Source organism: Pecten maximus, chromosome 10 (assembly GCF_902652985.1).
Source record: "Pecten maximus chromosome 10, xPecMax1.1, whole genome shotgun sequence".
NCBI classification, from domain to species: Eukaryota; Metazoa; Mollusca; class Bivalvia; order Pectinida; family Pectinidae; genus Pecten; species Pecten maximus.
This window is the reverse complement of record NC_047024.1, coordinates 36,678,637-36,702,349: the sequence shown is the minus strand read 5'-3', so window position 1 is coordinate 36,702,349 and position 23,713 is coordinate 36,678,637. Positions and strand designations below refer to the sequence as shown.

Below are 23,713 nucleotides of genomic sequence, written 5' to 3'. Positions count from 1 at the left end.
TATTATTAATGTAACATTATAAAAAAAAAATTATGATCGAACGGGAAAAATTGGAAATATGGTTATATATCTGTGGTCAATATTAACACATTACAAACCGCAAAGATTTAGTGATTATTCTGCCGATTCATCTATCTGTGTGTAAAATCATAAGTGATGTCCGTCTGGAAATATCCTGACATTGTGGAGCTTATCGTCTGCTTCCCTAGCATGTATTCGCCCCTGTGATGAAGGCTTTTGGTCCTGTCAACGGCCGAGACATATCAGAGTCTATAAAATGGTAGTTGTTACTCCTGCTAAGCGCCCATCCTTACATGAATGGGACAACTGGTTCGCCTGTTGTTAGTATGCATAATGTGACAGAGTGATGTGTCCTGCTCGATGTCTTCATTGGGGTAGCACTATAAAGTCAGCATCGGTTCAACGCTTTCACAAAGAGACAAGCGCAAACATACCGAGGCCTCCCAAAATACACGCACTTACGCCTCACGCATGTATCTCGTACAAAAAGAGGCCATCTTTAATTGGCCATAGGACGTTAAGCAATACTAAACCAAACCAACATTTCCCTCTTGAATTGGACTTGTGTGAGCTGGTTAGTATTGGTAACGTCTTATCAAAACACAATAATGCCATTCTTGAGTAGGCTACAGATGGTCACAGACGATTGAGTCATTTATACTGACATCACACTTAAATGTCCAACGTTGACAGTGTAGCGCGACATCCGGTCGCATTATACTGACAATTGTCAAACCAGTCTTTACTGATTTAAAATGGACAACAAGTAGAGGAAAGAAAGTAACAATTAAATAGAATTCGGTATGTCTCACCAAGATGATAGAACCCCAGAAACCTTCCTCAAAATGACTCTGGTATGTCTCGTCCAGAGGACGGAACACCCAAAAGCCTTCCTCACAGTGACTGTGGTATGTCTCGTCCACAGGACGGAACACCCAAAAGCCTCCCTCACAGTGACTGTGGTATGTCTCGTCCAGAGGACGGAACACCTAAAAGCCTTCCTCACAGTGACTGTGGTATGTTTCGTCCACAGGACGGAACACCCAAAAGCCTCCCTCACAGTGACTGTGGTATGTCTCGTCCAGAGGACGGAACACCTAAAAGCGTTCCTCACAGTGACTGTGGTATGTCTCGTCCACAGGACGGAACACCCAAAAGCCTCCCTCACAGTGACTGTGGTATGTCTCGTCCACAGGACGGAACATCCAAAAGCCTTCCTCACAGTGACTGTGGTATGTCTCGCCCAGATGAGAGAACCCCCAAATCCCTCATCACAGTGACTCTTGTATGTCGAGTTACTCTGCTAAATTTCCAAGCGTATTCATTGCAAATGAACTAGCTGTAATTTAATCATAACGTATGATGAAGCTCGATAGCATGTCAATGTTCATAGATGTGAAGTTATGAAGTTTTTTGTTTTCTTGCTCTCACATAATACATGAAAGGGAGAATGGGTTAATATATCGGTTGTGTAACAGGCATAAGTATTACTTAGGAATGTAAGATGTAATCATTTATTTATAACGCCTTAAGAATAAGGCAATTCAGATTCGGTTTGGTTACCTTCCTATCCACAACTATGGGCATTTAAGGACGGCATCCCATGTATATTATTTAACTTCCTATCCACAGCTATGGGCATTTAAGGACGGCCTCCCATGTGTATTATTTAACATCCTATCCACAACTATGGTTATTTAATGACGAACTCACTATATGCAAGATGAGTTTTGGGAGGCTGCGTGCATACTGCAAAACACATCCAGCAGGATACCTCACCCGGTCATATTATACTGACAGCCAGGGAACCAGTGTCAATTCAGGACACACAAGTATCGAACGTGGAGGATATTGTCAGAATGTTTAATGGTAGCATATCTCTTGGGTAATTGCACTGCTTTCAATCCATTTCATACTACACTTCTCATAAACTAACGAAATTAATCGGGGCCATATCAGGACGGGTGTCAAAGAGACACCAAGAGTAAGAAAACAGAAAGACGAGAGAAAAGAAAGGACAGATTCAAGATGTGTTTTAATCGAGGCAGAAGATCTATTTAGATCTCTTCGATTTTCCCTAAATAAAAGACACGGAAGAAAATCCTAAATTCTCCAGAAGCCCAGTTTTAGTCAACTTCCACGATCAACATGCAGTGAGATACAGCGAGCTGCCTTATTCTTCTGAGCAGAAATGAGAAACCAACCCCGATCCTGGAGGGGCCCCACAGTTAGTCGCTCTTACGACCTGCGGCGAGATACAATAGGCAAATTCTAATGAAATCGGCGACTAGAATGTTTAACCTTACGCACAAATAAGGTCATAAGATCCATAGTTCTTATCTCATGTTGGATAAAGTTTGATTAGATCCTATTTGTGACAAGGGTCGTAAACTCAGTGCCGTTACACCATTACAGACAGCATGGAGTCGGTCCTATACAAACTCGTCATCCTCCTCAGTTATGTTGTATACATCCGAGCAGCATCGCGTCCACATATTATATTTATGGTATCGGACGATTTAGGTAAGACCAAAATATCATGTTTTTATAAATTTTGGAAAACTGATTTGATACTATTTATAAGATGGAACATTTTTGGAGCCTTGTAAAGAGCAAGTTAAGAGCATTTAAGCAGACTACTGAATATCATTACCGTCTAAAAAAATATCATAAATTGATTCTTTTTTTACCATCGGTTCGTGAGGATAGGACTTCGTGAAACATATATCTTGTTTACTAGCGGTGAAATAATCGTGACAGATATGTACTTAAATTCACAATCATTAAAAATTTGATCGTCAAAATAATGTCTTCCAAATCTGGATGTGGAGTATGGTTCGTGTAACCCTACTTGGCGACCTTTCAGTGAAGTAAAACATAGGTAAACAGATATACAAGGACACGCGTAAGATCTTATCTTTTTCACGAGCTGTTCATTCACATGCTTCCTAGTATTGATAATTCGGACACTTCGGTGATAACACTGCTAACCGATAACATTATATTACACACACCTGTTTTATATTATCTTGTAATCCCAGTAACAGTAGCAACCGGTGTTATTTTCGCGGGGGGTTAATTTCGCGATTTCAATATGTAAACTATACGCGTGGGGATAATTTTCGCGATCGACCCACTTTCGCTTGTAGTTCAAGATCACGCAAATTGATATCAAAATAATACACGAGGGGGAAAATTTTTCGCGAACAAAAGGAGTCCGCGTAATTTGCGTAAAGGTGCTGTTGCAGAACCACCAACAGCGATTTCTTGAAATCGACTATATTTTCCAGTAAAGCTATGAAAAATACATATGGAACAAGATGTTATTTTCCACTTGATCCATAAGCGCGCCCATAGCGCCATCTACTTCACTTTTTCGTGTACAAGCATACCTGTGTTTTTCACAGACCCATAAGTGATATTTCTGTTTGTCACTGAGAGGTTTTCTCACGACTAGGTATTGTACATACATTGTAGTTTAAAATGATAAACAGTTGACCATGAAAAAACAAACGAGGTTAGTACAAGATGACGTAGAAAACCAAAATTCGAAAATTTTCATCAAATTCAAAATACCATTTTTAAAATCAAGCGGCAAATTCGGTACCATAATATGCGAGTACTATCGATGTTAGTGTTTTAAAAACATATTTGACTATCCCTCTGTATACCAGCAAAAGAAAGTCGTGCCGAATCGCTGGATAAGGGCAGTAATTCAATGTTGAAAAATGTATGTGGAAAAAATGCACGGGCGATACAAGTGGTCCTTGTCGTACACAATAATACAACGTATTGATTTATTATGAAAATGATTTGATACAATGTCCATGGCAATGTATTATGTTCTACTATGTTTAACATACTTATAATAGTTCCGTATTACGTATGATTCATCATTTTTCTCACTTGACCATCTTCGTCTTCAGTACTTCTTCAAAGCTTCTCCTCCGTTGGGGTGTGCCACACAAAAGTTCCCTTTGCCACTTGGTCTTTTGACTACTCACCGCGAATGGTGCTCGACGTGTTGTTATAATTGCTGTTACGTTTTACAATTCTATTTAGTTCAGTTATTCTGTAGTAAAGTTGTCTTTGTCTCAAATAGGAAAATGGAGAACTCCTGCGTTGGGTTGGGGTGTAAAGTTAAGTTCAATTACAACCAGGTTGGCGATGAAAATCAAACAGAAGCAAAGATGTGTCCAAATGCTTTCTCAGATACCTCAAGAAACGTCCTGCATCCGAGAATGCCAATGAACCGGAACGGAAAAAACCTTCCGTAGACAATGATGATTCTGTTGACGAATCTGACACCCTGGACGGGTATCTTTCTGTAGATGATTTATACTATGCCCCTTCTTCGAACAGAAAATGTAGCATTTGTCGAACTTACAACATGAAGAGTTCTAGCTGCATCAGTGAGAAAGCAAGACACCAGCTGCTTATCAAACATAAACTGTACATGCCTGAGAATTCCAGGGTGTGTTCAAGTCATCTTCTTAGTAAGGATATCAGTCCTGACATTGAGCCGGTTTTGACAGGGAGGGATAGACTTGTTAATCACCTAGCCACCAAGTCACCAGCTGTTATCAACGATTTACTCAAAGTCATATATAACATGTCCAATAACTTGTCACCGCTTGTATTAAACTTCGACAACATGGATGATGAAGATTGCCAAGCTTGGACAGGCTGGGATTGTAATCAATTCAATCAAATACACGATGCATGTTCCGAACATATTACTGGTACAAAAGCATTGTCATCTAAGAATGCCCTTCTGCTGTTTTGGGTTAAACTCAAAACAGACATATCTTTCACTCAGTTGGCTTCTCTTTTCCGCATTCACAAATCGAGCGTCAGCAGAATTTTCAAGATCGTTACAGATGCTCTAAATCAAGCCGTAGTTCCCACACATCTTGGTCCGGATCACGTGTCTAGGGCGCAAGCGTTGGATCACAATACAGTTTTCACAAAAACATTCTTCGGCAACAAAGTCACTGTAATATTGGATGGTACATATATATATATATATATCGGCAAAAGTGAAGAACATGAGTTTCAGCGGAAAAGTTACTGCGGTCAAAAAAAACACAACTACGTGAAGTTTATGAGTATTGTGTTCCCTAACGGTTACGTTCTAGACACTGTCGGCCCATTTCTTAGTAGTGATAATGACGCCAAAATCACTGACAAGATACTTACCTCATTACAAAGTCTGTCAGGTATCCTAGAGGAAGATGATCAGGTTATTGTAGACAGCGGTTTCCGAGACATTTTGAGCAAACTATCAGACGAGGGATACGAGACTCACATGCCGACATTTCTCAAACCTGGACAGAGTCAACATGATGGTATAGAGGCAAACACAGACAGGTGTATCACTAAAACAAGATGGGTGGTCGAAAGTTATCACTCTCGTTTCAAGCAATTAAGATTTTTTAAAACTGAACTCACATCAAACTACTTCATCAAAAATCTCGAAAGTCTTCTGAAAAGTGTCACGGCATGTCTGAATTGGCTACGTGGACCCATATATCAGCCTTCATCAAAAGCAGCCGAAGATAAACAAGTTGCTCTGGAGATGAGGTCACTTCTAAACAAGTCCAACATCCTAGCAGAGCGTGTTGAGAAAGAGCCAGACCTATCACGGAGAGCCAAATCCCAATGGCAGAAGCTAGAGGCAGCCCAGCTCGAGTTCCCACGTCTTGACCAAGACTATCTAGAAACTCTGGCATGTCGAACGTACCAGGTGAAGTTGGCCCCCGGATACATATCGGAACATTTGACAGCAGAAGGAGATTATGAAGTCATGGCATACCAACACTCTTCTGACCTGATTCGATGTCAAATCCGATCTCGTCATCAATCGCAAACGAAATACAACATATGGATCCAGTACTCAGTTACCGAACAACCACCAATACAGAATTACTACTGTACGTGTCCAACCTGTCAGAGGACTGTTGGTATGTGTGCTCATATCGCCAGTGTTCTCTTCTACCTTGGGGTCTATGTCCATAGTCAGTCTCGAAAACCACTTCGACCAACCAAGTTTATGCCACTGATGAAGTAAATAGCCCGCTAATACATATAATCCAGAATGTAGGGAAGATACTACATTGAATGTTTCTGATATACACAACGTAGCGTCATTGTCACTCTTCAAAAATGATCGACAGTGTCGAGAATGTAACTGTGAAGGAATATAATACTCATATATATATGATTTTAAGTTCTAAATACACAAATAATACACGATGAGCTGAATGAGCAAGAACAAAGCACATTAGTTGTACAACAAAGTCATGGAGATAGGAGGGTTGACTAATAGAAGTTGCAAAAACGAGGCATATCCAGTAATTCTGAAGCGCATTTTTTTTTCATGGATTACACAAATGAATGGAGATATTTTCTATCGACAAAATTCGATAGTACTCGGGGTTTGAATTAGACAAAATGCCGTTTAAACGTGCATTCAACTTTATTAGAAATATCATTTTTTATGTTTGATGTCAAATTTCATAGAAACTAATGAAAAGATTCATACAATCGATATCCGATTACGTTGCCCGATATATAAATGTAATTTTAGTACAATTTTCCTTACAAACAAATAACATTTTGACCTTATAAATATTTGATAAAGTGTGCTTGTGAGTATTTACGACTTTGGTACAAAATGGCCTCGTTCTGGCATGTCCGGAACGGAACAAGGTTTTCATATGTACTATCAGATGCCCCATGGATATGTCTATCCGGGCATTAGGTAAAGGATCGATTTCCTTAGTGGGCGGTTTTAGAGCATTCCTGCAACAGCACCTTTCCCCCTCGCGTAATTTCCACGTTTACAGTTTTACGTTTTATCTCGTCAGCTCGAATCTATAACACACCAGTCATTGTTTAAAGCCACTAAAGTTTTGCCAACAATCTTTTTTTTCCGTTTTCCGTTAGGATTTACACTGATTGTCCGACATGTTTTTTCGGCATAGCCGTATAATATTCTTTTAGCCCCGGATATGACGCGACAGGTGGCGTTACTGGTCAAGATGAAGTATGTGATTGGTCAATGAAGCGGTTAGTGCAAAATGCAGATATGCAGTTGAAAACGAAACAAAGTTAAGATTGAATGCACGCTGAATTAATAAAATGTTATTCCTGATTCAAATGCAGTCTTACTATCACGCGAAATGATTAAACTGATATGATTTTGTTATCCGTGCTGAAACGCATTAGTTCGTTAATGTATTTCACCAGCAGTTTAAATTATAACCACCTGCATTAAAACTATGCCGTTCATCATTTTTAAAAATATTTCTTGTTTGGTTTCATATAGAAGACTAACAGGTAACAAACACCCTGTAATATAAAAGACAAATTACCAGGTATTCAAAACAAATGTAATGGACAAATTCGACACCCTTGCGAAAATAGAACGGTGTTGGCCTAAGGCCGATCAAGTCAAACATAATATGTTTAACAGTGGACTGTAATACAAAATATGATATTATGTCATAAAACGCAACATCATGAAGTACAAGGTGAGCGTTAGGAATATATTGTTAAGCTCTGTTCTGGGTGTCGAATGATGTTATTTACTATAAGTAAAGCGGTGTGGTTAATATAGTAATCACTTTGTGCGTCAGCCTGTGAGTGAGTGAGTGCGTGCATTCGTGTGGGTATTGTCCAAACGGGGATGAGGTCCATACATACCAGATTTAATCATTGACTTGAACAAGAACACACTTGAAAGTTACACCACATGTTACTTCCGCTTTTATTCACAATTGCGCATGTCAGGTTCCATTCAAGTAGATAAATGTTTCACACACTTCGGTAACAAAAGTAAGAGTAATCATGTTTATCATTATTGGTATATAAATGATACCAGTTCATATCATCACAGTGCGTACACGATATCTCATATGGCGGTCTGAAGTTCTTTATTGACAGCGGACTCCTGTTAAAATAACAATCTTGTGTACATGCTATGTCGTGAACCCTTCGACATATATATTTTATATTCGCAGCATAAAAAACACAGCACCAAGTTTTTCACCTGATTAGGTTTTTGGTGGTCATCGGTCAAGGTTAAAGGTCATAGACTGCACTTGACCTCTTTCAAAAACGCAGGTATATATGATATATCATTAACATTTGGACAGATATATTTGTTTTTATGTAGGAGTTGGGGTATGTATTTATCTATGCGAGCCCCGGTCACTTTGCTTTTAATTTATATAATATCAAGTATAAGGCCAGTGCTACAGATATATTTTGCGCTCTGCTATAGGGTGGAATGACATGAATCACAAGGCGATGTGTGTTTCTAACTAGATCTCTTTGGTATATTATAGGGTAGAATGATGTTCGTTGATATAATATAAAGTGCGTGCGAGTTTTTGATAACCGTACATGATTGTGGTCTATTATAGGGTAGAATGATGTTGGTTGGTATAATACAAAGTGCATGCGAGTTTTTGATAACCATACATGTTTGTGGTCTATTATAGGGTAGAATGATGTTGGTTGGTATAATATAAAGTGCATGCGAGTTTTTGATAACCATACATGTTTGTGGTCTATTATAGGGTAGAATGATGTTGGTTGGTATAATATAAAGTGCGTGCGAGTTTTTGTTAACCATACATGTTTGTGGTCTATTATAGGGTAGAATGATGTTGGTTGGTATAATACAAAGTGCATGCGAGTTTTTGATAACCATACATGTTTGTGGTCTATTATAGGGTAGAATGATGTTGGTTGGTAAAATACAAAGTGCATGCGAGTTTTTGATAACCATACATGTTTGTGGTCTATTATAGGGTAGAATGATGTTGGTTGGTATAATACAAAGTGCGTGCGAGTTTTTGATAACCATACATGTTTGTGGTCTATTATAGGGTGGAATGACGTTGGCTGGCACAATTCACACATAGGTAGTTACTATCTGACCAAATTTGCACGTGAGGGAGTCACGCTGAACAGCTCATACATGCAGCCAATATGTTCACCGTAAGTATGGATGTATCATTCCCTTTACTGTTGTATTATTTGAGAGCAATCTTTTGTTTTCATTAGCATATGTAGTTTGAGTGACAAATGATTATTCACTTTGACATATTATTTGATAAATCCATATTCAGAACGGTAGAATAATAACACGTGCAGTGTCACATTGTCTGTTTATGTCAACACGTGGATATAGTACTGGAAACGGAATTACATCCCATAGTTTAAGGCGGTTGGTAAAGTTCCCAGTCCCCAGGGTTTAGATCTCCCTCAGTGTCTCCAAAATGGAGAAATTTCTATTAGCTTCAGATTTCCCTTCACTTAGGATATTAACTTTATATCGGTTTAACTTTATATCGGTATTAACTTTATTACGGGTTTAACGTCCTATAAACGGTCATATGACATTTGACTGGAGGACTCTATCATTATAAAATAGCCATAGAAAGACCTTTCTGTGCGTTATAGTGACTCTTTGAAAATCGATATATATATATATACAAACATCAAGAAACAAGTCGTTGAGTACAATAGCTAATTATCAATAACAACACGAATTAAATTAACCCCAGTACCGATTAATAGCAATGTGTGTTTCCTAATTACATACATTGATTTAAGACGGTATTTTGCTTCCTGTTACAGATCGAGGGGAAGCTTTCTCAGTGGTTATTATCCTTTTCACACTGGATTACAGGTGAGTCTGAATAACGATTAATATTTTCTCTGTGATATGATCAACAAAAATAAATAAATACAACATTTATAAAATTGGGGGGAAATGCTGAACCATATATTGCACATAGTGATACCGAATCAAGCATGGAGTAGCTATCTACGAGTTCCAATGTGTAAAGCGTCAACAGCGCAGTAGGAAGATTCTGATGTCTAGTACTATCGCTAAGTTGCGCTAACGCTACTGAGTGGGATGGCGTAAGTTCCATTGTCGACTTGAAGCAAAAGGGGGTATCAAAATAACATACATGAAAATAAAAAAAAATACTTCTTATACCTCTAGGCCACCTTTTTTACCACAAGGCTATCTCTTATACCGCTAGGCCACCTCTTATACCTCTAGGCCACCTCTTATACCGCTAGGCCACCTCTTATACCTCTAGGCCACCTCTTATACCGCTAGGCAACCTCTTATACCTCTAGGCCCCCTCTTATACCGCTAGGCCACCTCTTATACCTCTAGGCCACCTCTTATACCGCTAGGCCACCTCTTATACCGCTAGGCCACCTCTTATACCGCTAGGCCACCTCTTATACCTCTAGGCCCCCTCTTATACCTCTAGGCCACCTCTTTTACCGCTAGGCCACCTCTTATACCTCTAGGCCCCCTCTTATACCTCTAGGCCACCTCTTTTACCGCTAGGCCACCTCTTATACCTCTAGGCCACCTCTTATACCTCTAGGCCCCCTCTTATACCGCTAGGCCACCTCTTATACCTCTAGGCCACCTCTTATACCTCTAGGCCCCCTCTTATACCTCTAGGCCACCTCTTTTACCGCTAGGCCACCTCTTATACCTCTAGGCAACCTCTTATACCTCTAGGCCCCTCTTATACCGCTAGGCCACCTCTCATACCGCTAGGCAACCTCTTATACCTCTAGGCCACCTCTTATACCTCTAGGCCACCTCTTATACCTCTAGGCCACCTCTTTTACCGCTAGGCCACCTCTTATACCTCTAGGCCACCTCTTATACCTCTAGGCCACCTCTTATACCGCTAGGCCACCTCTTATACCTCTAGGCCACCTCTTATACCGCTAGGCCACCTCTTATACCGCTAGGCCACCTCTTATACCTCTAGGCCACCTCTTATACCTCTAGGCCACCTCTTTTACCGCTAGGCAACCTCTTATACCTCTAGGCCCCCTCTTATACCTCTAGGCCACCTCTTTTACCGCTAGGCAACCTCTTATACCTCTAGGCCACCTCTTTTACCTCTAGGCCACCTCTTTTACCTCTAGGCCACCTCTTATACCTCGAGGCCACCTCTTATACCTCTAGGCCACCTCTTTTACCGCTAGGCAACCTCTTATACCTCTAGGCCCTCTCTTATACCTCTAGGCCACCTCGTATACCTCTAGGCCACCTCTTTTACCTCTAGGCCACCTCCTATACCTCTAGGCCACCTCTTTTACCTCTAGGCCACCTCTTGTACCGCTAAGCCACCTCTTATGCCGCTAGGCCACCTCTTTTACCTCTTGGCCACCTCTTATACCTCTAGGCCACCTCTTTTACCTCTAGGCCACCTCGTATACCTCTAGGCCACCTCTTTTACCTCTAGGCCACCTCTTATACCTCTAGGCCACCTCTTATACCTCTAGGCCACCTCTTATACCTCTAGGCCACCTCTTATACAGCTAGGCCACCTCTTATACCTCTAGGCCACCTCTTATACCGCTTTGCCACATCTTGTACCGCTAAGCCACCTCTTATACCTCTAGGCCACCTCTTTTACCTCTAGGCCACCTCTGATACCGCTAGGCCACCTCTTATACCGCTATGCCACATCTTGTACCGCTAAGCCATCTCTTATACCTCTAGGCCACCTCTCATACCGCTGGGCAACCTCTTATACCTCTAGGCCACCTCTTATACCGCTAGGCCACCTCTTATACCGCTAGGCCACCTCTTATACCGCTAGGCCACCTCTGATACCTCTAGGCCACCTCTTATACCGCTAGGCCACCTCTTATACCGCTAGGCCACCTCTTATACCTCTAGGCCACCTCTTTTACCTCTAGACCACCTCTTATACAGCTAGGCCACCTCTTTTACCTCTAGACCACCTCTTATACAGCTAGGCCACCTCTTTTACCTCTAGGCCACCTCTTATACCGCTAAGCCACCTCTTATGCCGCTAGGCCACCTCTTTTACCTCTAGGCCACCTCTTATACTGCTAGGCAACCTCTTATACCTCTAGGCCACCTCTTATACCGCTAGGCCACCTCTTATACCGCTAGGCAACCTCTTATACCTCTAGGCCACCTCTTATACCGCTAGGCCACCTCTTATACCGCTAGACCACCTCTTATACCGCTAGGCCACCTCTTATACCTCTAGGCCACCTCTTATACCGCTAGGCCACCTCTGATACCACTAGGCCACCTCTTGTACCTCTAGGCCACCTCTTATACCACTAGACCACCTCTTGTACCGCTAAGCCACCTCTTATACCGCTAGGCCACCTCTTTTACCTCTAGGCCACCTCTTTTACCTCTAGGCCACCTCTTATACCTCTAGGCCACCTCTTGTACCGCTAGGCCACCTCTTATACCTCTAGGCCACCTCTTATACCTCTAGGCCACCTCTTTTACCGCTAGGCCACCTCTTTTACCTCTAGGCCACCTCTTATACAGCTAGGCCACCTCGTATACCACTAGACCACCTCTGATATCGTTAGGCCACCTCTAATTAGCAATTCATATATTGACATGTATAGCGCAGTTTTAACACATGGTACAAGATCAAGATGGCTACCAGTCAGATCCGGAATTAGACAAGGAGGCGTGGTCTCCAGCTTTTTATATCTTGTCTTCATAAACGACCTTCTCTTAGAGTTAGAACAGAGCCGTGTTGGTGCCAAGATATACGACATAAATTGTAGCAATCCAGCTCTTGCATATGACATTGCCTTGATTGCAACCAGTCCCTCAGCCTTACAAACGCTATTAGACATTTGCACAAATTATGCGAAAACATGGAAGTTCCGATACAATGCGGACAAATGCACTGTTCTTATCTTCGGAAACAACCATAAAAGAAATATCGATTTCAATTGGTCAATCATGGGTCATAATTTACAAACCGCGAATTTATATAAACATGTTGGTATTATTATTTCTACCGATCTCAAGAGTAAGTCCGCGATAGAAAATGCATGTACTAAAGGCAGGAACTGTTTTAATCTAATAACCAAATTCGGACATGACTGTAAATGGACCAACCCTTTAAAAACAACGACATTGTACAAGAAGGTTATAATACCAAGTGTTCTTTATGGTTCTGAATTTTGGTCAAAAATGTCAAAACATGATATTCAACACCTGAACGTTCTACAACACACGATTGCGAAAAGATCCCAATCCTTACGGAAATTAACCAGATCTGACATGTGTGAATCAATGCTTGGTCTTCCTAGACTAGAGTCAGAAATCGATCAAAGGAAGCTCAATTTCCTCTCTACGCTCATTCACATGGAACCAGATACACTTTCTAAGCAAATACTTCTTCGAAGATTGTTCCAATATATTAAAAACCCTTATAACAAACAGCTTGGAGTTATTCCTGATATTTGGTGTATTTTATACAAATACAACTTACAGAACTTCCTGCAGGAGTACTTGGTAAATATCTACTTCCCTTCTAAAACGGCTTGGAAACGGATTGTCTCACATTCTATTTAAACAATGGAAGACACCCTCCTGAAAGACAGACTTGTGACAGATTTAGACTTTTTGAGATTTAGAGACATCCATGATACAAATAAATATCCATATATTCTATGGAATACACCAAAAACTAGTAAAGACCTCCAAATTGTCAAGTTCGTGTGTAAAATGGTGGCATGCTCCCCCGTGTGGAGGGAGCGATGATGTAAATTATGTAATGTATCGTACATAGACGCCATTCTCCACTTTGTAACTGTGTGTAGTGCTACAGCTGACCTTCGTGACATATTCACAACACTGGTAATAGATAAATACGGCATCGAATTATTTATCTACTTGGACAACTTACACCATGAGAATTTCCTTAGAACTCTTATTAGCAAAACAATTCCAGCAGAGATATACGAATCTATAGAGGATTACCAGGGATTTTTATTGGACAGTGCTAAATACATTAGAAGTGCTGCACATGTGTTTTTTCTCCTAAACTAACTCATCATGTAACGTATGCAATACTAAAAACAGTACCAGTATTAAATGTGACAGCAATAGTAATGTAATTCATACATGGACATGTAGAAAATAATTCAATTGATCACATTCAGCCTAATTTTATGTAAATATTGACTTTTCATTTTGTAAATCTCTTATCAGAGGAATAAAAGATTTGATTGATTGATTGATTGACCTCTGATACCACTAGGCCACCTCTTGTACCTCTAGGCCACCTCTTGTACCGCTAAGCCACCTCTTATACCGCTAGGCCACCTCTTTTACCTCTAGGCCACCTCTTTTACCTCTAGGCCACCTCTTATACCGCTAGGCCACCTCTTTTACCTCTAGGCCACCTCTTTTACCTCTAGGCCACCTCTTATACCTCTAGGCCACCTCCTATACCTCTAGGCCACCTCTTATACAGCTAGACTACCTCTTATACCTCTAGGCCACCTCTTTTACCTCTAGGCCACCTCTTATACCTCTAGGCCACCTCTTTTACCTCTAGGCCACCTCTTTTACCTCTAGGCCACCTCTGATACCGCTAGGCCACCTCTTATACAGCTAGGCCACCTCTTATACCTCTAGGCCACCTCTTTTACCTCTAGGCCACCTCTTATACCTCTAGGCCACCTCTTTTACCGCTAGGCCACCTCTTATACCTCTAGGCCACCTCTGATACCTCTAGGCCACCTCGTATACCACTAGGCCACCTCTGATACCACTAGGCCACCTCGTATACCACTAGGCCACCTCTTATATCGCTAACGTACCGCAGCCTCCCAAAACACACATACGCACTCACCACACGCATGCATGTCGCACGCACGGGAGGCCGCCTTAAATGACCTTAGCTGTTAATAGGACGTTAAACAAAATAAACCAAACCAAACGTACAATGTTCAGGTCTATTCAATAGTGGGGGCAAGCTATTTGATGATCTCGTTAACGTTTTAGATGTTTATAAGTATGTTTACTTTGATAATCTGGAAGATCATCAGAATTGTAATTTCAATATCGGTAGCAAGAACGATATCATACTTAATGACAAACGATGGTCAGCATTGATGCTAAACCTTACAACTAGGTACAAAACACGATATATGAAATGAATCACTTAATTAATATTTAAAACAAATTACATACAACTGTACATGTACATCTTTGTTTAGAGGAAATTCAAAGTTCTGTCTTTCTTATAGCGTACTTAATTGGTGTTTCTTCGACACGCGTCCATATATTGCCATGTTTATCGCGAGGACGTTAATCCTTGTTAAAACAAACAACAACATATTTTCAGCACGGCATCATCAGTGATTCCCAGCCCAAGTATTTGCCTTCAAACTTCACTCTTCTACCAGAAAAACTCAAGGAGCTGGGATATGCGACTCACATGGTAGGAAAGTAAGTATCGTCGTCATTATACAACTCTCAAATGTACATACAATGGTAACTTCACCGATACATGATCAGTAAGTAAGTACTAAAGTTACTCACGTGATCAACGAGTAAATACCCGGATTACAAATACCCATTAAATGGACAACTGGTAGTACCCGGATAACACCTTTATTGACAACTGGTAGTACCCGGATAACACCTTTATTGACAACTGGTAGTACCCGGATCACACCTTTATTGACAACTGGTAGTACCCGGATAACACCTTTATTGACAACTGGTAGTACCCGGATCACATCTTTATTGACAACTGGTAGTACCCGGATAACACCTTTATTGACAACTGGTAGTACCCGGATCACACCTTTATTGACAACTGGTAGTACCCGGATAACACCTTTATTGACAACTGGTAGTACCCGGATCATAACTTTATTGACAACTGGTAGTACCCGGATCACACCTTTATTGACAACTGGTAGTACACGGATAACACCTTTATTGACAACTGGTAGTACCCGGATCACACCTTTATTGACAACTGGTAGTACCCGGATAACACCTTTATTGACAACTGGTAGTACCCGGATCACACCTTTATTGACAACTGGTAGTACCCGGATCACATCTTTATTGACAACTAGTAGTACCCGGACAACACCTTTATTGACAACTGGTAGTACCCGGATCACATCTTTATTGACAACTGGTAGTACCCGGATAACACCTTTATTGACAACTGGTAGTACCCGGATAACACCTTTATTGACAACTGGTAGTACCCGGATCATAACTTTATTGACAACTGGTAGTACCCGGATCACACCTTTATTGACAACTGGTAGTACCCGGATAACACCTTTATTGACAACTGGTAGTACCCGGATCACACCTTTATTGACAACTGGTAGTACCCGGATCACACCTTTATTGACAACTGGTAGTACCCGGATAACACCTTTATTGACAACTGGTAGTACCCGGATCACACCTTTATTGACAACTGGTAGTACCCGGATCATAACTTTATTAATAAATAAGGTATATGAAACAACAATTTTGTTTTAATTTGTTTTTGGTCAATAAATGGTGTACGATACATACATAACGCTGTGTAAAGGTCAGAATGTTTTATATCCTTACTTTCACCTTTTATTTCATTCTATGTTTAGAGCTGAGGAATTCCCAGTGGCATGGGTTGAAGGGTTTATAATGTTAATTGGCACACAATGACGTCAACAACTATAGGGGTACAACTCTGCTGAATGTTGTGGGTAAATTATTCTCACTAAAAGTTGATACCGAAGAAGGTTTCCGGAATGCATAGGGTACTGTTGTATTATCAACTTAACTTGTACTATTATGTCAATGTATAAATTGATTTAATCCAGATAAATAATCAGGTGTCAGAAGGATTTGGATGTAACACCGGTGTAAAACAAGGGGATAAGTTCTCGCCTTACCTGTGTGCCATGTACGTGATCAATCTAGAAAAAACGCTTATCTGTTAACGGGTATAATGGAGTATGTATTTGACTTATGAAGGAATTCCTACTGATGTATGTAGATGACATTACACTATTGGCTGATCCTAATCAAGGCTTATAAAAATATGTATAAATGTACTGAATGAGAAAAGTAGCCAATTGAGATCAAAGATAAATGTTGATAGGAAAAGGAGTATTCAGAAAGGTCTCGTAATTTAATATTTTCATTAGGAGATGTTGTGGTTGATGGTAATACCGTTTTCTTGTTTTTTCATCTGATTATTCCTTTTCTGAGGTCCAATTGACCCTCCCATGCCAAGGTTTAAAAGTGCCTTTTCAAATAAAAAAAAAAATAAAAAATAATAATAATAAAACATAAATAAACAATTTTTACAAATTTGGCACTAAAACACCAATATAAAGTATTTGGAAAGCTTTCTTGTCCTGTTTTGCCTACAATAATTAAGTGTTAAAAATAATGCTCATCACAACTACGTAAAGGCAGAGCTGGGACAAAAGATTCGTCAGAATTAATAACTACTGGCTTAAAAGTGTTCATAATGAAAAACAGCTGATGTTATACTTAAACTAGTTAAGAAACATTTGTGTACTCATGGCTTTGGGCATATGGTTAGAGTTCGTAAAGGGACTACTGATATTTTTGTGCAAGCAAAATTAAAAAGCAAAATCGAATAGAGCTAGAGAATATATCAGTTTATCTATAACCTTATTTGTCCATCTAAATGCTATTGTTATTGAATTAATATCGTGTACCAATTAAAATGCAGTAAGAAAGTCAATACCATTTATATATAAGACTAATGGGTACCTTGTTTGTGTATGTGTCATATCATCTGTTTTGCAAATGAAACTATTGATCATTACTTATAGGTTAATCGGTATTGTTTCTGTTTGGCTTCTATTGTGTTTCACTTAAGTGCAAATAGCAAATAAATCATTGTTATTACTAATGTAAGTGTGCATACCCACACGATCTAGTACGCCATTGTATTGTTAAACACCATTATACCATTGTCAGTGAATACCCACACGATCTAGTACGCCATTGTATTGTTAAACACCATTATACCATTGTCAGTGAATACCCACACGATCTAGTACGCCATTGTATTGTTAAACACCATTATACCATTGTCAGTGAATACCCACACGATCTAGTACGCCATTGTATTGTTAAACACCATTATACCATTGTCAGTGAATACCCACACGATCTAGTACGCCATTGTATTGTTAAACACCATTATACCATTGTCAGTGAATACCCACACGATCTAGTACGCCATTGTATTGTTAAACACCATTATACCATTGTCAGTGAGAATCACTCCTGTACATATCTCGTTCTTTGTCGATTGTAACACAAAGCATACTTACTTATTATGTTTATAATGACTTAACATTACATTACAAAGCCTTGCATTATAGCAATGTATAGTCTTTAACTGTCACGGGGCTGATACGGTTGTTGCAGTCAGACCTAGTTCGCTGGTACACTCCTATATTTTCACTGAATATTATTTTCGACTTAAGAATTTGCGAATATGACTGAAAAAAACTCTCCAATTGATAACACCAAATATATGATAAGCTTTCCAGTGTTATCATTTTAAAATTGTGAAAAGTTCAATTTGTATAAATGCTGTATTTTTAATGTCACAGGTGGCATTTGGGATTCTGTGACTGGCAATACACCCCGAATCACCGGGGATTCGATAGTTTTATGGGTTACTACAGTGGCGCGGAGGATTACTATACCCACCAATCTGGTTTGTATAGAAAGCTCAAATAGGTTACCAAATCGAAGGTGTTCACCATGATGATTGTTAATAAGGCTATGTTTGATGTTGTATTGTTCAACGTCCTATCGGCAGCTACGATCAGTTAAAGACCGTCTCCCATGTGTGCGAGGTGCATGCGTGTAGTGTATGAGTGTGTGTGTTTTGGACTTCGATATGTTTTGTGTTTGTCTTCTTGAGGTAGCGCGGAAGTAATGCCGACTTTATAGTGTTACCTCACTGAAACATACTGCCGAAGACTCCCAACGTATCTCTAAGAAATAATATAATTACCAATGATAGTAGCTGTTAGCGTAGTTATTCACCAGAATTTGTTCAATAATAGAAATGTGTTCAATATAGGAAATGTGTTAACATTAGTAACGGTATTAGTTATGTGTTCAGTATCAGATATGAGTTCAGTATTATATATGTGTTCAGTATTAGATATGTGTTCAGTATTATATATGTGTGTTTAGTATTAGATGTGTGTTTAGTATTAGATATGTGTTCAGTATTAGATATGTGTTCAGTATTAGATATGTGTTCAGTATTATATATGTGTTCAGTATTAGATATGAGTTCAGTATTAGATATGTGTTCAGTATTAGATATGAGTTCAGTATTAGATATGAGTTCAGTATTATATGTGTTCTGTATTAGATATGTGTTCAGTATAAGATATGTGTTCTGTATTAGATATGTGTTCAGTATAAGATATGTGTTCAGTATTAGATATGTGTTTAGTATTAGATATGTGTTCAGTATTAGATATGTGTTCAGTATTAGATATGTGTTCAGTATTAGATATGTGTTTAGTATTAGATATGTGTTTAGTATTAGATATGTGTTCAGTATTAGATATATATATACAACAACTGGTAGTACCCGGATCACATATATTACGTAAAATAGTAGTAGCCCAGGTCTTACGTACGAAGGTCGAGCATCTAGGTATTTAGGAATGGCAATATCAGCTGAATATATCTTCACAACTAACAGGTGCTTTATAAGAAAGTAGGTTAATCATTTACGCTTTCTGTTTACAGGGCGTGGGTATGACTTCCGTTTCAATGACGACATTCATCACGCGCCAGCGGGAGAATATTCCACAGTATGTCAAACGTATTTTATTAAACGCAACATGCCGTCACATTCTTAATGTGAAAAAATCGCTTAATTTAATATATTTAATTATCTTTGACATTTAGATAGGCAATTTCACCTTTTGTAGCTTTACATTAAAGATTTTTTTTATCGATTTTCCAATACAATATAACAATATAATTTGATGATTTCGCATATACAGGTGCGCTGTATATAAGTGCCTTAACATCATACTTCTATAGATACATTGACATTATGAAACTGCTCGTAAACATTATAAACTACCAAGCTATTACCATGGTATCATGATGACGGATGTTAGTACATATTTAGTGTTTGCGTACATTTTTTGGATAGGGTTTTATACAACGGATGTTAGCAGGCAATTTGGTGTTTTATAACATATATTCATAACGGATGTGAGAAGATATTTTATTCCTTCAGTACAGTTTTCGATACCGGGTGCTAAAATTTTACTAATTTAGCTCCGTTTTTTATGTTTACCTCTCTTTCTATACCTCCTCATTTCTCTCTTTCTATACCTTTATCGTTAGACAGTTAGCCTCATGGCCGTGTTTATCTCTCTTTCTATACCTTTATCGTTAGACAGTAGCCTCATGGCCGTGTTTATCTCTCTTTCTATACCTTTATCGTTAGACAGTAGCCTCATGGCCGTGTTTATCTCTCTTTCTATACCTTACTCGTTACACAGTAGCCTCATGGCCGTGTTTATCTCTCTTTCTATACCTTTATCGTTAGACAGTAGCCTCATGGCCGTGTTTATCTCTCTTTCTATACCTTTATCGTTAGACAGTTACCTCATGGCCGTGTTTTTCTCTCTTTCTATACCTTTATCGTTACACAGTAGCCTCATGGCCGTGTTTTTCTCCCTTTCTATACCTTTATCGTTAGACAGTAGCCTCATGGCCGTGTTTTTCTCCCTTTCTATACCTTTATCGTTACACAGTAACCTCATGGCCGTGTTTATCTCTCTTTCTATACCTTTATCGTTAGACAGTAGCCTCATGGCCGTGTTTATCTCTCTTTATAAACCTTTATCGTTAGACAGTAGCCTCATGGCCGTGTTCATCTCTCTTTCTATACCTTTATCGTTAGACAGTAACCTCATGGCCGTGTTTATCTCTCTTTCTAAACCTTTATCGTTAGACAGTTACCTTATGGCCGTGTTTATCTCTCTTTCTATACCTTTATCGTTAGATAGTTGCCTCATGGCCGTGTTTATCTCTCTTTCTATACCTTTATCGTTAGACAGTAGCCTCATGGCCGTGTTTATCTCTCTTTCTATACCTTTATCGTTAGACAGTACCCTCATGGCCGTGTTTATCTCTCTTTCTATACCTTTATCGTTAGACAGTAGCCTCATGGCCGTGTTTATCTCTCTTTCTATACCTTTATCGTTAGACAGTAGCCTCATGGCCGTGTTTATCTCTCTTTCTATACCTTTATCGTTAGACAGTAACCTCATGGCCGTGTTTATCTCTCTTTCTATACCTTTATCGTTAGACAGTAGCCTCATGGCCGTGTTTATCTCTCTTTCTATACCTTTCTCGTTACACAGTACCCTCATGGCCGTGTTTATCTCTCTTTCTATACCTTTATCGTTAGACAGTAGCCTCATGGCCGTGTTTATCTCTCTTTCTATACCTTTATCGTTAGACAGTACCCTCATGGCCGTGTTTATCTCTCTTTCTATACCTTTATCGTTAGACAGTAGCCTCATGGCCGTGTTTATCTCTCTTTCTATACCTTTATCGTTAGACAGTAGCCTCATGGCCGTGTTTATCTCTCTTTCTATACCTTTATCGTTAGACAGTACCCTCATGGCCGTGTTTATCTCTCTTTCTATACCTTTATCGTTAGACAGTAGCCTCATGGCCGTGTTTATCTCTCTTTCTATACCTTTATCGTTAGACAGTACCCTCATGGCCGTGTTTATCTCTCTTTCTATACCTTTATCGTTAGACAGTAGCCTAATGGCCGTGTTTTTCTCTCTTTCTATACCTTACTCGTTACACAGTAGCCTCATGGCCGTGTTTATCTCTCTTTCTATACCTTTATCGTTAGACAGTAGCCTCATGGCCATGTTTATCTCTCTTTCTATACCTTACTCGTTAGACAGTAGCCTCATGGCCGTGTTTATCTCTCTTTCTATACCTTTATCGTTAGACAGTAGCCTCATGGCCATGTTTATCTCTCTTTCTATACCTTTATCGTTAGACAGTAGCCTCATGGCCATGTTCATCTCTCTTTCTATACCTTTATCGTTAGACAGTAGCCTCATGGCCGTGTTTATCTCTCTTTCTATACCTTTATCGTTAGACAGTAGCCTCATGGCCGTGTTCATCTCTCTTTCTATACCTTTATCGTTAGACAGTAGCCTCATGGCCGTGTTTATCTCTCTTTCTATACCTTTATCGTTACACAGTACCTCATGGCCGTGTTTATCTCTCTTTCTATACCTTTATCGTTAGACAGTAGCCTCATGGCCGTGTTCATCTCTCTTTCTATACCTTACTCGTTACACAGTAGCCTCATGGCCGTGTTTATCTCTCTTTCTATACCTTTATCGTTAGACAGTAGCCTCATGGCCGTGTTTATCTCTCTTTCTATACCTTTATCGTTAGACAGTAGCCTCATGGCCGTGTTTATCTCTCTTTCTATACCTTTATCGTTAGACAGTAGCCTCATGGCCGTGTTTATCTCTCTTTCTATACCTTTCTCGTTAGACAGTAGCCTCATGGCCGTGTTTATCTCTCTTTCTATACCTTTATCGTTAGACAGTAGCCTCATGGCCGTGTTTATCTCTCTTTCTATACCTCCTCGTTAGACAGTAGCCTCATGGCCGTGTTTATCTCTCTTTCTATACCTTTATCGTTAGACAGTAGCCTCATGGCCGTGTTTATCTCTCTTTCTATACCTTTATCGTTAGACAGTAGCCTCATGGCCGTGTTTATCTCTCTTTCTATACCTTTATCGTTAGACAGTAGCCTCATGGCCGTGTTTATCTCTCTTTCTATACCTTTATCGTTAGACAGTACCCTCATGGCCGTGTTTATCTCTCTTTCTATACCTTTATCGTTAGACAGTAGCCTCATGGCCGTGTTTGCTCTCTTTCTATACCTTACTCGTTAGACAGTAGCCTCATGGCCGTGTTTATCTCTCTTTCTATACCTTTATCGTTAGACAGTACCTCATGGCCGTGTTTATCTCTCTTTCTATACCTTTATCGTTTAGACAGTAGCCTCATGGCCGTGTTTATCTCTCTTTCTATACCTTTATCGTTAGACAGTAGCCTCATGGCCGTGTTTATCTCTCTTTCTATACCTTTATCGTTAGACAGTTACCTCATGGCCGTGTTTATCTCTCTTTCTATACCTTTATCGTTAGACAGTAGCCTCATGGCCGTGTTTATCTCTCTTTCTATACCTCCTCGTTATACAGTAGCCTCATGGCCGTGTTTATCTCTCTTTCTATACCTTTATCGTTAGACAGTAGCCTCATGGCCGTGTTTATCTCTCTTTATAAACCTTTATCGTTAGACAGTAGCCTCATGGCCGTGTTTATCTCTCTTTCTATACCTTACTCGTTAGACAGTAGCCTCATGGCCATGTTCATCTCTCTTTCTATACCTTACTCGTTACACAGTAGCCTCATGGCCGTGTTTATCTCTCTTTCTATACCTTTATCGTTAGACAGTAGCCTCATGGCCGTGTTTATCTCTCTTTCTATACCTTTATCGTTAGACAGTAGCCTCATGGCCGTGTTTATCTCTCTTTCTATACCTTTATCGTTAGACAGTAACCTCATGGCCGTGTTTATCTCTCTTTCTATACCTTTATCGTTAGACAGTAGCCTCATGGCCGTGTTTATCTCTCTTTCTATACCTTTATCGTTAGACAGTACCTCATGGCCGTGTTTATCTCTCTTTCTAAACCTTTATCGTTAGACAGTTACCTCATGGCCTGTGTTTA

The 23,713-nt window shown here is 39.7% G+C and overlaps 1 protein-coding gene across 1 annotated transcript in view; it reads left to right on the top strand.

Annotated features, from left to right (window-relative positions):
- Positions 1-2,407: 2,407 nt before the first annotated feature.
- LOC117336131 (arylsulfatase J-like) overlaps positions 2,408-23,713 on the top strand; it is a 42,850-nt gene continuing 21,544 nt past the window's right edge. The window contains exons 1-6 of the mRNA XM_033896513.1: positions 2,408-2,544; positions 8,919-9,030; positions 9,673-9,724; positions 15,228-15,331; positions 18,499-18,605; positions 19,664-19,728. Of these exons, the coding sequence (XP_033752404.1) occupies positions 2,442-2,544; positions 8,919-9,030; positions 9,673-9,724; positions 15,228-15,331; positions 18,499-18,605; positions 19,664-19,728 (543 nt within the window). The 5' untranslated portion in view covers positions 2,408-2,441. The remainder of the gene's footprint in view (positions 2,545-8,918; positions 9,031-9,672; positions 9,725-15,227; positions 15,332-18,498; positions 18,606-19,663; positions 19,729-23,713) is intronic.